The 13,005-nt window shown below is 36.3% G+C and overlaps 1 protein-coding gene across 7 annotated transcripts in view; it reads right to left on the minus strand.

Moving 5' to 3' along the window:
* The window catches only part of DCAF6 (DDB1 and CUL4 associated factor 6), a 91,001-nt gene that overhangs the window by 10,347 nt on the left and 67,649 nt on the right, over window positions 1-13,005 (minus strand). For 4 of the 7 annotated variants that reach the window (XM_087756872.1, XM_087756874.1, XM_087756873.1 and 1 more), the window contains 3 exons: window positions 12,650-12,971; window positions 7,457-7,498; window positions 1,046-1,184 (listed from right to left, as the gene is read on the minus strand). In XM_087756872.1, the coding sequence (XP_087612998.1) occupies window positions 1,046-1,184; window positions 7,457-7,498; window positions 12,650-12,971 (503 nt within the window). The remainder of the gene's footprint in view (window positions 1-1,045; window positions 1,185-7,456; window positions 7,499-12,649; window positions 12,972-13,005) is intronic. The other 3 variants (XM_087756877.1, XM_087756875.1, XM_087756871.1) reach the window with 1 other exon arrangement.

Consider the following 13,005-nt stretch of genomic DNA (forward strand, 5'->3'; position numbering starts at 1 on the left):
CAAAAGCAAAACCGTCAACCCACATCCCAAAGAAATCAAACAACAAAATCTTGAAATAATCTGTATAATAAGACATACGCAGATGGAGACTGAATTAAGATCACTTAGGCAAGCTCAGTTTTAATATCACCTAACTACAAAGTGCTGGATGCTATGACTGTTAAACTAATGGGGTTTTGAGCAATTACAATTAATTTCTGAAATACAGTGCAAACTCCTTGTTTATTCTAAACCTTGTTGCTTATGTAGACTGAAATGTGCATTTACTGAAGCATTTTCCCCAAGGGTAATCAAAGCCAATCACACAAACTCTAGAAAATTGCTTTTGGAGGTAGAGGGACTGCTCCTCAGATCATCTGCAAAATAATACACATGCTACTCCTACAAAATACCACCTAGTACTCAGAACTTTACATCTTCAAAATACTGTAAAAAGCAAAAAAAGAAATAGCAAGGAAAACAGCATTTGTTTCTCATGCACCACTGCTTTACAAACACAGTAACTGCATTTTTCATAAAATACAAGATTTTGTATGAAAAAGACAGAGTATCTAGTAGTTAGATTACGATTCAATAACTAGCACTATTTCCTTTTTTTAATTCAGAGATGTCAAAGCTCTTCAAAATAATGATTTCATCCTCGTTTTCCCTTCCAAGCTGTTCAAAATTATTTTTTAATCTTTACCTTGAAAGAGCTTGGAAGGGAAAGCGAGGATTAAATCATAATTTTGAAGGTAGGCACACTTTATACCACTTAAGCTGACAAACAAAATGAAGTTAAGAGAAATACCCAAGATTTCAAAGGAAGTTAAGGGGAGAGAGTCTTAAACTCAAGAAAACTTAAATGCCTAACATGGTGACACATGAGTCACACTAATTTTAATTTTCATTGAGAGCAAATTACATGGCTTCCAACTGAATATACAAGAAACAGTGCTTACAATACATTACAATATCCTTTTTGGCAAGCATATCAATGTGGCAGTTACATTGATTCCGTCCATAAAAATCTCTACAGTTCCCAAAACAGACAAAGACTTTGTACCATTGTTCGGGAGTTCCGATGACCTTTATAAACCATCTTTATTAAAGGACGTCTAATATTCAACGTTTCCAGTTCTTCCATTTCTTTTCTTTCTTTCCTCCTTCTGAAGAGCTCCTGAATGCGGGCAACAGCAGATCGTCTATAAATTGCAGACAAAGAGAACACTACTGAAAGTCCATCTCCAAACACTGAAATGGGCTATTAAAAAGGACTATAAAATAATAATTAGGCACTCAAACACACTCTCCATAAGTTTGGAACAGACATCAACATTATCCCAAATGTAAAATTACAGACTTTAATTTTTTCCATCCTGGCTTAGAACAAGAATAGCATGCAAGACAGTGGAATGTCAAGTGATGCAACATTTTATTCCCTCTCTGAAGAACAAACTTCAGCTGTTGGCAAAATTCACATGCTATTTTATTCTTCAGTGCTACAGATACTCTCCACCCACAATGAGTAAAAATTCTGAAGTGAAAAATCTACACCAAAACAGAAGTTTCTAAAATTCAAAAAGTTATTAAGGTTCTACTGCACCTTCCAGCATGAGTTGGTTTTTCCCCAAAATTTCATTACATGTATTTCTCTTCACTACTTCTGTATGACAAGACTCAAGATTTAGACAGCTTTAAAAAAGTTCCTACTGAGGCAAGAGATGATTTGACTATTGTAGCAACTATCCCATATGTTAGCAGTGAGGGATACAGCTGAAGATTTCTTAGAATAACAGAGAAAAATTAGCTAAATTATGTATTTTGGTTTGTGAATGTTTTAATTCCAGGAATCTACTTTTTGATTAATCTGTGAAAAGACCCTGGTGCCAAATTTTTCCTGTTTAGCTCTTAAGTTTGCAGATCCCCATAATTCCAGCTATAACCAAACTGTCACATCCCAGCACCTACATCTAATTCTTTTTCTTCTTTTATTCCATGTCAGGATTGCTATTAGCTTTGAAGTCCTGAACACAGGCCAAGGGAAATGTCACTCTCAAGAACGAGCAGGTACAGATTTTAGCAGAACGCAAGGAGTCGAAGAATTAGAGGAATTTATATGATCCTGAGAAGTAAACTGAGCCAGAACTGAATATATTTGCAACCTCAGTACACTGCTACCAGAAAGCTAGTAACCTGAATTTGTCCACAAGTAATGTGGTATGGTGTTTTACTCATTGATCCTGGAGACTCTTACAACAAGTCCTTTTTTCCAGAAAAAAACCCACCAGATCTGTCTCATAACTAACTCTCTTGTGCAGTGGTCTGCTTAGATTTTTGTTTCATTTTTGTCATAGGAGAAAGTTGGACCAAAAAAATTATGGTAAAGTGTTATCCTACACCTAGGCAAAGAAGGAAAATGAATGCAAGTAATAAGTCATTAATATAGATTTAAAAAAAAAAAAAAAACAACCAAAACCAAGAAACCACAAACTGTCATACCGAGACAGATCATCTAATACAGCTAAGCTTTTAAAAGATATTTTAATATTTATTTTTTACAGAAACTAGAAGATTTGTAAGCACTAGCCAATAGATCCACTTAACAGTGGACTATTTATTAAAACACATTTCTTAGATGTTTGTCTAGCAAACAATCCCAGAAAAAAATAGACTACTACTACTTCCTTTGTGAGAGTTTTCTATCCCCTCAAAATCTCTTATCTAGGCAATTTTCTATTTCCTCCTTCTTACATTACGCTAAATAAATATCCTGTATTTGTTAGTCAGTCCTTACAATATATGGAGCCTCAACTTTAAGTTTCAACAGATTTAAGAAGAGGGTTCTTCACAAAGTCTTCATACAATGGAGGAAAAAAAAGAAGCCCATGTTCTTTACCTACTGTGCTTTAAAGATTATGGAATTATTCTTCTCACCAGTTTACTTCTATGTGAAGGAAAAAGAAGGGTGGCATGCATGTGATAGGCTACATAAAACACTTACAAATAATTGTTTAAAGTTTCTGTATGCATTTGGTTTTGTACTTGTTTTTAAAAAACATGGGTTTTGCATGAGAAAGTAAAAGCAAGAATGCCGTAATAACAACTGCCCTGCTACCAACCCCATCAGTGATCACACAGCTTTGGAAACAGCACACACAGCTCTTCTGCACCGTAAGACCCTTTTGGTTTCAGAAGCCTGCTTGCTAGCCTTACACCTATCACTTACTACGACTGCTATTTGTATTTTTGGTGTATTTATCCACATTAATTAATTAATAAAAGATGCGCAGTGAAAAAGCCGAGAACATCATTAGGATTGACAAAGCAGTAGACTTGTCTAGCTCTTTCAGAAGGGTTACTTGCTAGATAGCAGTAACAAGTCTTGGGATTAGAAGATGGTATTAAACTTACTAACTGGTAACTCAAAGTAGTTTCTTGCATAATTTTTTATCTTAGCATCTCTAGAAAAATTAATCTCCTCCTCTAAATTTCCCTAGGCTTGAATGCAGACATTACAAAAAAACCTCAAGACTATTTAGCAGTCAGAATCATGCATTTTTAAATAAAAGCAGAAGCACAAAAGCAACTTTTGGTAAAAACTGTCTTTCAACTAAATTCAGCTCTGCAGTTAAAATCCTGATTTTGCGTTTTATTTTAAAAGGCGTGAATGGATTGATATTTCGTTATCTTGTGAAGTTGACGATTACCTTCAGCAGGGAGAATGCAGCCAAGCACCCACGGCTATAACTGCGATACTGTAATCGGCCACTCTAGTAACATACTGCTAAAAGCAGGAACCTGGCAGAGGCAAGTCTTCTCCAGGGAAGATAAATATGAGCCCAGTCGAATGACATTGCAGAACAAAGAACATCACAGGAAAAAGGATTCTCTCTGAGAGGTATTACTTTTCCGTAACTACAGATTTTCTATACATTTTTTAAGTCACACAAAAAAAACAACTAAAAAATACAAAATGTGTGGGTTTGTGGCTGTTTAATTTTCATTTGTATTTCTGATAAGCAATTTCTGTCTGTGCCAACATAAACTTAGTAGCCTACTCACTTGGAGCATCAGCAGATAAAGCAGCGCGCTGTGCAATTCGTACTGTTCTGAAGTTCAGCCTAAGCTAAGCCTGACTGCGAGCTGCTGCTTCCCTTCCAAACTGCGTACTCTTCCAAGCACAAAATGTCAGGTCATGAAATTCATGCACATTGTGTCGGCACTCCTCAGGCAACTCCATCAATTGATACAGTTGTATTACGTATTCACATTCAGGCATCAAACAACGAAGATGCCTGAGAAATGGTGGATATAGATTAATGTTATTAATTTTATGGTACAGAAAAAGTTAGGTCTTGTAAAGCCAATGAAACTGAACTTTGGTTTAGTTATGCCCTTATACTGTAGGTAGTGCTCTGACTTCAGAATGATTCTGTACTACTGTCTGGTCTGCAAGTATAAAGTCTTTTTAAGTGTCTTTTGCCAAATGTTGTGGTACCTTAGTGCAATATCTTACAATAAAGTTGGTGTGTGTAGTCTCAGTAAGATTAAGCCCAAGATGATGTATGGTATTTTCATTACTTCAGTGGAGTGTGCTTTGTGGAAAGATGATTTTTAAGTATTATTTCCAAAAGTAAGAATATAGACATGAACCAGAGCACAACTTTTCCCCTTATGATCAGCCAGGTTTGAAGTCTTCCAAGTCAACTGTTGTAAACATTAATTATCAAAAGCCCATTTAAATTAAGCCCTAGATGAGTGGAATAGGGCTTTAGAAGCAAAGCCATTATATTCTTTTATTTAAACATAGGTTCAAAAGAAAAAAAAAAACAAAACCTAAACCCACAAAAACCCTGTGATACAGACCGATCCACAGCTATGTATTATACATAGAGAAAAATGGAAAAGATGTAAACATGTAAGTTAAGCCTGAAAAAAAAAGTCACTTAGGCATTTTCTGTGTGTTTAGAAATTCTGAAGTGTAGTAAGGAATTTTTTAAAATGAAAATCTATGCAATTTGCACAATTAAATAGCTAGTTTGTTTCTTAAAGCACAATATGTCACATATTGCTCTTTATTTTTTTTTTTTTTTCCCTGAGAGAACTGTAGGCCTCCGTTTCCAACCAATGTTACTCAACAATTTCTGGCTAACTAGCCCTGCATGTTTTAAAACAACTATCCTCATCTACTAGTTGTAAGAGAGAGAGTCAAAATTAATGGTATGTTTTTCAAAAGAGGGAAAGCTGAACAATTATCCATCAACTCAATCTGTAAACAATCTCCAGGAATTCTGCTCCAAACTTTGTTCCACTAGAGGTCCAGATGTAGGGGCTGCCATAAAATTAATCTGGTACCCTAGGTAACCCTGCTTCTTCCCAACACCATTATCGCAGACCAGTCGTCTGCTGAGCCAGGCTGCAGCAGCTGGTTGTAAAGCTCACGCGTACTTGCTTCCTTTTCCCATCCCTCTTGTCCCAGCTCTGTATTGAGTACTGAGCTCAGTATTGATTTCTCCACTATTAAGGATTTTTGTCACTTCTTAAGTTTCCAAATTTACTTACACACAGACAATCACTGTCTCTTTTTGCTAAGTACCAGAAACCCTGGTTCCTTCTCTTCTGCTCTTTCAAGTTATTATTTTTTTTCCCCCCCTCTTGTTGCCATCTTCTCATTTGAACTATTTTCCCCATCCAAAACAACTGCAGGGAACCTAAGGCTTATAACCATTAATTTAGAACCTATTTCTCTGATGCCTTATTGTCATTTCTTCATTGACCATGTAGAGGAATCCACCTGCCAGCTCTCATGCTCCTGCCCAAGAATTCCAGCCACGTCTCTTAACAAGCTGGCTATCATCACCAAAGTCAAATCCAGCTCAGGAAGGTGACTAATTAATAAGCCATTGTGCTGGTCTTTACCTCAACCCACGACTTCTCACTGTTTTACCCTTCTGATTTTCTCCCCCATTGACTGGGGGAGAGTGAGCGAGCAGCTGCATGGGGCTGAGCTGCCTGCCAGGGTTAACCCACAACCACCATAATAAAACAGATCCCTTTTCTAAATATCAAGATTTGATTATATTTCAGATTTTAATTACCAAATAACCATGTTCCTTTAGAAGCCTCTGAACCTGTGGAAGAGATTTACTACTGCTGTCAAATTTCAAGCATTAAGATAGTTCAAAAGCAAGGGCAAAACCATCATGTTAACAGCACACTGACTCTGCTCTAAAGCCCAAGTTATTTCACTGTTGATCATACAAAAATAAATGTTTACCGTAATGCACTCCTAAGTCATTTCCCAGCCTTCCAACACAATTGATGTTTCAACTATTCTCAGCTACAAAACATTTTTAAATTTTCACCTGATATGCTGCAGAATGACAATGAAAATCAGAGGAAAATGTACTGATAAAAAATTCTATGCTGAGTGCATCATTCATTTTTATATTAAATTTATAACAATATGAAACAAACATTCCCATAGGCTGTGCTGGAGAGCTAAAGAACTCCATGGTAAGCATGTTTAATATAGAAAGAATGCCTCTTGTGAAATTTAAAGTACAAAAAGTACACAGATTCCTGAACCTTTAAGAAAGTTGCCCAGTTAAATCCATGTATTCCAAACTGCAGCTAAGGTTGGAATATAAGACAAAGAAATACATGTCTGCGCTATTTTCCTGTAGGCATGTAAAAAACAGGACTCAGGCTAAGTCTTTTATGAAACCACATCCTGAGACTTTTCCTTTCCAGCCACACAAAGCCAAAGATGTTAATTTTCATCATTGGAATTCTTTTGTGCCATTTCCCCTACGTATAGCCTTTGGCATTAAATCACAGGAGAGAGTTTCGCCCTCTTATGGCATGTGGCCAAACACAATTGCCCAAATTGCCTTATATGTTCTTACAATTAATTCACTCAAGTATTTCAATGAGGAATATGAGATCAACTGATTTTTTTCATTTAACTACATTAAAAGAAATATTGTATAGGATTTAGCATGTATCTTGCTAAATACGTATTATCGAATAATTATGCTCAGTTCCATAACCTTATTCAGGCAAAAAATATAAACGGTCTTTGATGCATGTATTCTTATATTTTTGTCCAGAACTGGGTGTTCTCTGCTACCAGACAAAGCAAGTCAGCAGTGGCACATGCAAATATAACACGCTCCTCAGCAGCTGAATAAAAAAAGGTATTTGCTTTTCACAAACTACACACTTTTCAAATTCCATTCATTTCTATGGCACACAATAACAAGGTTAATAGCTTGTTAAATGTATACACTGCCATTTCTTTTCAATTTCCATGCAATACATGCAGCTAAATATAACTCAAGCAATATGCTCTGTAATTCATAGCATTTAAAGTATAGCAATTCTTAAAATGCCAGTTAGATATGAAAAACAAGAACCTGATAAATCCATTATACGGCAATAAAAAGGAGGAGGGGAGGAAGAAAATAATTACCTCATTATTCTATCACCTATCGCTGTTCCTCTGATATTATATCTAGTAAAGGGAACAACAACTGAAGTCATTCAAAAATGCTGGGTATCATGTTTTTAAAAGGTTAGCATCTATTACAAAATGTGCTCTACGTATTCCAACTGAGAAGGCTCCTTCTCCTCAATGTGTTAGTATATGAAACTACTTTGATTTCAGCAAAAATAGTATTCAGATTACATAACAATACACAAAGTTGATCTTATAAAATGCAGTAATTCTTCATAGGTCATAGCATAAGTGGAAGCAGCTGCATAATCATTTCCATTTTACATTCATATTCGTTTGAAATTTTAACCTACTAGTTTAACATCTTCCAGGCTTAGCCTCTGCTCATAGATCAGCTTCTGTCAAAGTCCAAACAAAATTAATTCAGTCATTTAAGTAGGAAAGCAGCCCTCAGAGGTTTGTTTTAACTCATTTGTGAAAATTAAGATCAATCCATTAAAAACTGCACTCCGTGCATGAAGAACATAGATTTTGCACAGATTTCTTTTTCCCCCACAGATTACAAAGTACGGTGCTAAGGCAAGCCATATGATCTATCTCTGTTCCAAGTAAATTTGCTGGACTTAGTAAGTTTTGAAGAAGATATGCTATATATGCATGCTTTGAGACTGAAAAACCTGCATATCTCCTCGTATTTGTAAGAGAAGGGATCTTTTCCCGTGGATTCCCTAAAATGCCCAGAAGGTTATTTTCTCTGTTGAGTATCTAGCTAAACTGTTTTACTGTACAGAGCAGGTTTCATTTTTTTAAATTTAGAAATATTCTGTGCAGTTCCTTATACATTTTGTTAAAAAGAGCATGTACTGACTAGCCCAGTGACAATAAAAATAAATAACTATTTAGCTTCTTTTAGTCGCTGATCTTCACCATTCCTATACTGATGCTCAGTGGCTACAGAAATGCTACAGAAGAAAGTCAGATGTCACGTTCTCAATTATTTCTTTCAAAGAAATGTCCTTCTGTGTCAAAACTATTCCTAGATGATTCCTAGTCAACATTCAGCTGACTTAGCCAATTTATCAATCAAAGGATCGCGGTATTTCTACACATTTTGCTGCTACTATTCTAAGTCCTTTCCAAAATATTAAAGCGGGTGCAAAGTTTGTGTTTCCATATCTGTTGCGTAGTCTTTCCTGACAGTTCAATTTCAGGTTACTTGGTGAGAAACTGTCTATCCTCATTGTGTTTTGGGATTTATAAGCATCCACAAAAAGAGATTATGTCCGTTGTACCTATTCTTAGATTATGTAAAACAGAGAAAAAGATCCAATCCTCAGTTTGAAAACATTAAAAGTTGGATTTGTACCCAAACAAAATTCAAATAATGGAAGCTCTGTAAACATTAGATTTGCAAAACGGACAACATTCTATTCATAAATCTGAAATCTACATCCACCTTACTAAAACTAAAGTGAGAGCAGTGGAGTTGATGCAGCAGGAATTTCTCCATTTATTTAACTGCAGGTACTGTCAACAGGGCTATCAAAAGGCTATTTCTGTCACTTCTTTTCCTTAAGAGGAAGTTTAAGATCGTGATTTCAGAGTACAGAATCAGATGTCTACCCTTCCTTTCTCAGTGGAGAAAGTTGTACTTTACAGTCGGAAAATGACTCTGAGACAGTTTCCTGTATCTTCATTTCCCCAACTGCAGAGTTTCTCCTCAATATAAACAATAGCTAGTTATTAGGTACATAAAAAACATCATTTAAAGAAACCTAAAATTTGTTGCAGATAAAACTTGTAATGCTATATGCTGGAAAAGGCTTATTAGCCAAACAGCTTTTAGCATTCTGTTTCAGAAGGCTACAGCCTCTTTTTTATTTTTTGTCCTAGAGAAAAATTAGAATTAATCATTTTTTTTCGCCACTGCGTAAAATAGGTTCACAAAAGGTAGATTATTACAGGCTAGCCTTATAACCTTCTCCAGAAAGGAAAAAAACAAACAAAAAAGCCCCAAAGCAACTCCCCCCTAGATATTCTAGGGAGATAAAAATCTACTTTATTACTTCTATATTAATGCCATTAATTATCTTATAGGATGACACATTGGAAACTAAATTATTAGATAAACTTCAGAAAATGAGATTTAGTAAGGGAATTGTTAGGTAACACAATTTACTAAGTGAGAAAATACAAAACATAAGCCTATAGGAAGCATACTGGTGGAGATAAGCACCAGTCTTGCAGGCAGTTCTGTTTAATATATTGCTAATAGTCTTTCAGCAAAATGTAGGAATGTACTCATGCAGTGCATTGAGGACATGAGGTTGGGTAACTTTATGAATATAGAGGGGACTGTAGGACCTTGAGAAAGAGAGGTAGGTAGAAATTCAGTAGTATAAAACTGACAGTCATACACTTCTGAGCTTCCTTCTGGTGAAAGATAAGAACACATTAATTAGAAATGACAAAGTAGGAAAGACTTCAGTATACTAACTGATCTTGTGTCTGACCACGAGCCACCGCTATGAGACAGCCATAAGCAAGAGAGGAGAAGGATATAACTACAGCTCACTTGTGTCTCAGAGAATCTCCTCTAGACCAAGAGTAATACTCATACCATTAATCCTAGCAAAATCCCAACAGTGCAGTGTGCATAATTCTGGTCTACCATATTCAGGAAAGAAGTGGAACATGGAGGAGCACAGACAGGAACCAGCACGATAGCAGGAAACCCACAAATTTTTACTGCTAAGAGTGAGGAAAAACTTGGCATTCTTAGTCTAGTGAGACAAAAGCTGAAAATGGACAGCATGAACATCATTCAAATGATAAGCACTGGGCATGAAAAAATTATTTCAATCAAACCAGTATATTAGCACAAACCAAAATGACTAATTTTAGTCAATTTATACCCATTATAGGAGCAATGTTTTGAGGTAGCTTCCCACTAGTTAAGGGGCCAGGGGGATTTTTATCCCTGATCAGTTGATCAGTTTATGAAAGGGATGATACGCTATAACAACTGTCGTAGTAGTAGTAGTAGAGAGGACTTCCAGTTCCTTTCACTCTATTTCATATGAGATATAAATACTAAGAGGGCTTGTAGCTAGCCTTTAAGACCACCAGTGCCTGCTTTCTCTCCGGAATCCAAATTCCTTTGAGCACACATAGGATGTCTTACTTTTCTACAGTATCTCAGAGGGCATTTAGAAACTCCTGAAACCAGACAACAAGAGGGAATGTAATGTAAATGTATATCTGAGCGCTCAGAAATTAAACTAGAGAACTTCACTGCTTGCACACACAAAAAAGCAGAACAGAATGAATTGGTCAGGCATTAAACCTGAGTAATGAAAGCTTGGAGGCAATCCTAAACCAGTATTGGCTACGCAGCAACTTTTGTCAGATTTTATTTGGGGGAAGAATAAGGGAGCAGGGGGCTGCATAAAGAGTTTTAATTATAATCATTAATTTAGTTGAATGATCTTTCCTATATGATAAATTTAAACTGCTACAGGAAGAAATCTTGCTGCACACAAAGGAAAAAAAGCATGTCAGAAGAAGTGTGACTTCATTTAAGGTGTCCCCACTAGTGGGAAATTGTAACAGCTATATGATACCTGGAAATGTCATTCTTATTACATTACTACAAAGACTATTACATCGTAGAGACAACATAAGGTGCACAAAGAGAAGGTAAGAATCCTGCTCGAAAACAGAAATGGGATTAAAATTGCAGGGCTTTTCACAGCTTGCTCTTCAATCACTAGATTGTAATGAACATTGGCTTTGCAGTGGAAACTATGTCTGCCATTAGATATTTATCTACAATTACTTAGTATTGCATGGAAAGTTAATGGATTAAGACGGAATCTGTATATATTGGCTTTTTCATAAAAACTGTCATTTAGTGAGCAGAATTACTCGTGCTATGTAATAAGCAACCACTGACTGCTCTTTTTGCCACTGTTGACAATGTGGTGGCTTATGACTTTTTTTTTAACTGCAAATTATTCAAAACCTTTTCTATACACAACTATTAAATTCTTTCTGATTTCCTAATGAATACATATTGTAATGCTCCTGTAAAGGATTTGCATTGCTAGCATAAGAAATTAATAGCAAGATAATGCTGCCTTTGAACAGGATAGGAGTAAAGCTAACCTAGCATCTGACACTAGGTTACATAACATCTAAAACAAGTAAAAAAGTTATTTTTTTAAGTCTAACAATAGACTTGTTGCTTAAATAATTACGACAGCTTTTAAAAAGTCCAAGAATTGAAATTAGTGAACAAAGGTATTAAACCAGCAATACCAAATTGGGGGGCTAAGTTTATTGAATGATCAAACAAGTATGTACAGCTGTTTACATTTCACAAGGAAAAAAAAATACACAATGCTTACTAAGGAAAAACTTCTTCACTGAAAGGGCAGTCAGGCCCTGGAACAGGCTGCCCGGGAAGTGGTTGAGTCTCCATCCCTGGAGATATTTCAAAGACGGGTAGATGTGGTGCTTAGGGACATGGTTTAGTGGTGGACTTGGCAGTGCTGGGTTAACGGTTGGACTTGATGATCTTAAAGGTCTTTTCCAACCTAAACGATTCTATGATTGTAAGTGCATCTTCTATTAATGACAACTAGTAATCTACCTGATTTTTTTTACTGCCGTACACACTGATATTCAATAATCAACAAAAGGAAAAGGATTATAGAGTTTCTCCTTCAGAGAAAAAGTAAGAATGAAAAATTGAACACATCAGTCTCAATGGATGTACTACAGACAAACACAGCATTGCTGAGCAACAGTTAAAAGCTCTTGCTTTGCCAAAGTAAGAACACCTAAAGTACAGTTGAAAGAAAATGTAGGTCCCTGTACCCTGTACACAAATGTATGAACTTTCTGTAGTTATGACTACAGGGAGAATAATAAAAAAATGAACTGCAAATATTTAGCACCAGGGTATTCAGCAGGCAAGAAAAAAGCACAAGCAGGTATGAGATCTGTAGGAGCTTGGCTGGCTTGGAGGGAGAATATAGCTATACATATCTTACATATAGGCAAATTAGACTCAGCCATCAAGCTCTTGGCTAGCTGTCAAAGAACAACTTATTTTCATTAAGAAGGTGAGGCATGGGTTTCTAGATCTTCCATTAAAAAAAACGCATTTTGCCAAGCAATAGCAGAGATAAGTATTCCCCTAACCTGTGTCCTGGTCCTCCTCGATACCTTGCCCCTGGGATCAGAACAGGATCATCATCACTATCATCAGTTTCTTGGAGAGCTGAGGTCCTGGTAGAGGACTCGTCTGCAGTTGCAAGCCCTGAGGTTTCTGGGTGTGGCTGAGGTTCATCGTTTGCAGCAAGCGAGTTGGCAGTGGATTCAGTACTTTGACTTGAAATTTCTTGATTCGTACTTTTTTCACAGGCGGCTTCTTCCTCTACATTTCCAGAGACAGCATCAACACCGGGGCCATTTTCTTCTGGTTGGATTCCAGAATGCTCAGGACTAGGTTTATCTGATACAGCTAACAGAAAACATTGGGGAAAATAAGTCACAGC

Source organism: Nipponia nippon, unplaced genomic scaffold (genome assembly GCF_047370975.1).
Source record: "Nipponia nippon isolate SJK-2023a ecotype South Korea unplaced genomic scaffold, ASM4737097v1 scaffold_2, whole genome shotgun sequence".
Classification (NCBI taxonomy): domain Eukaryota; kingdom Metazoa; phylum Chordata; class Aves; order Pelecaniformes; family Threskiornithidae; genus Nipponia; species Nipponia nippon.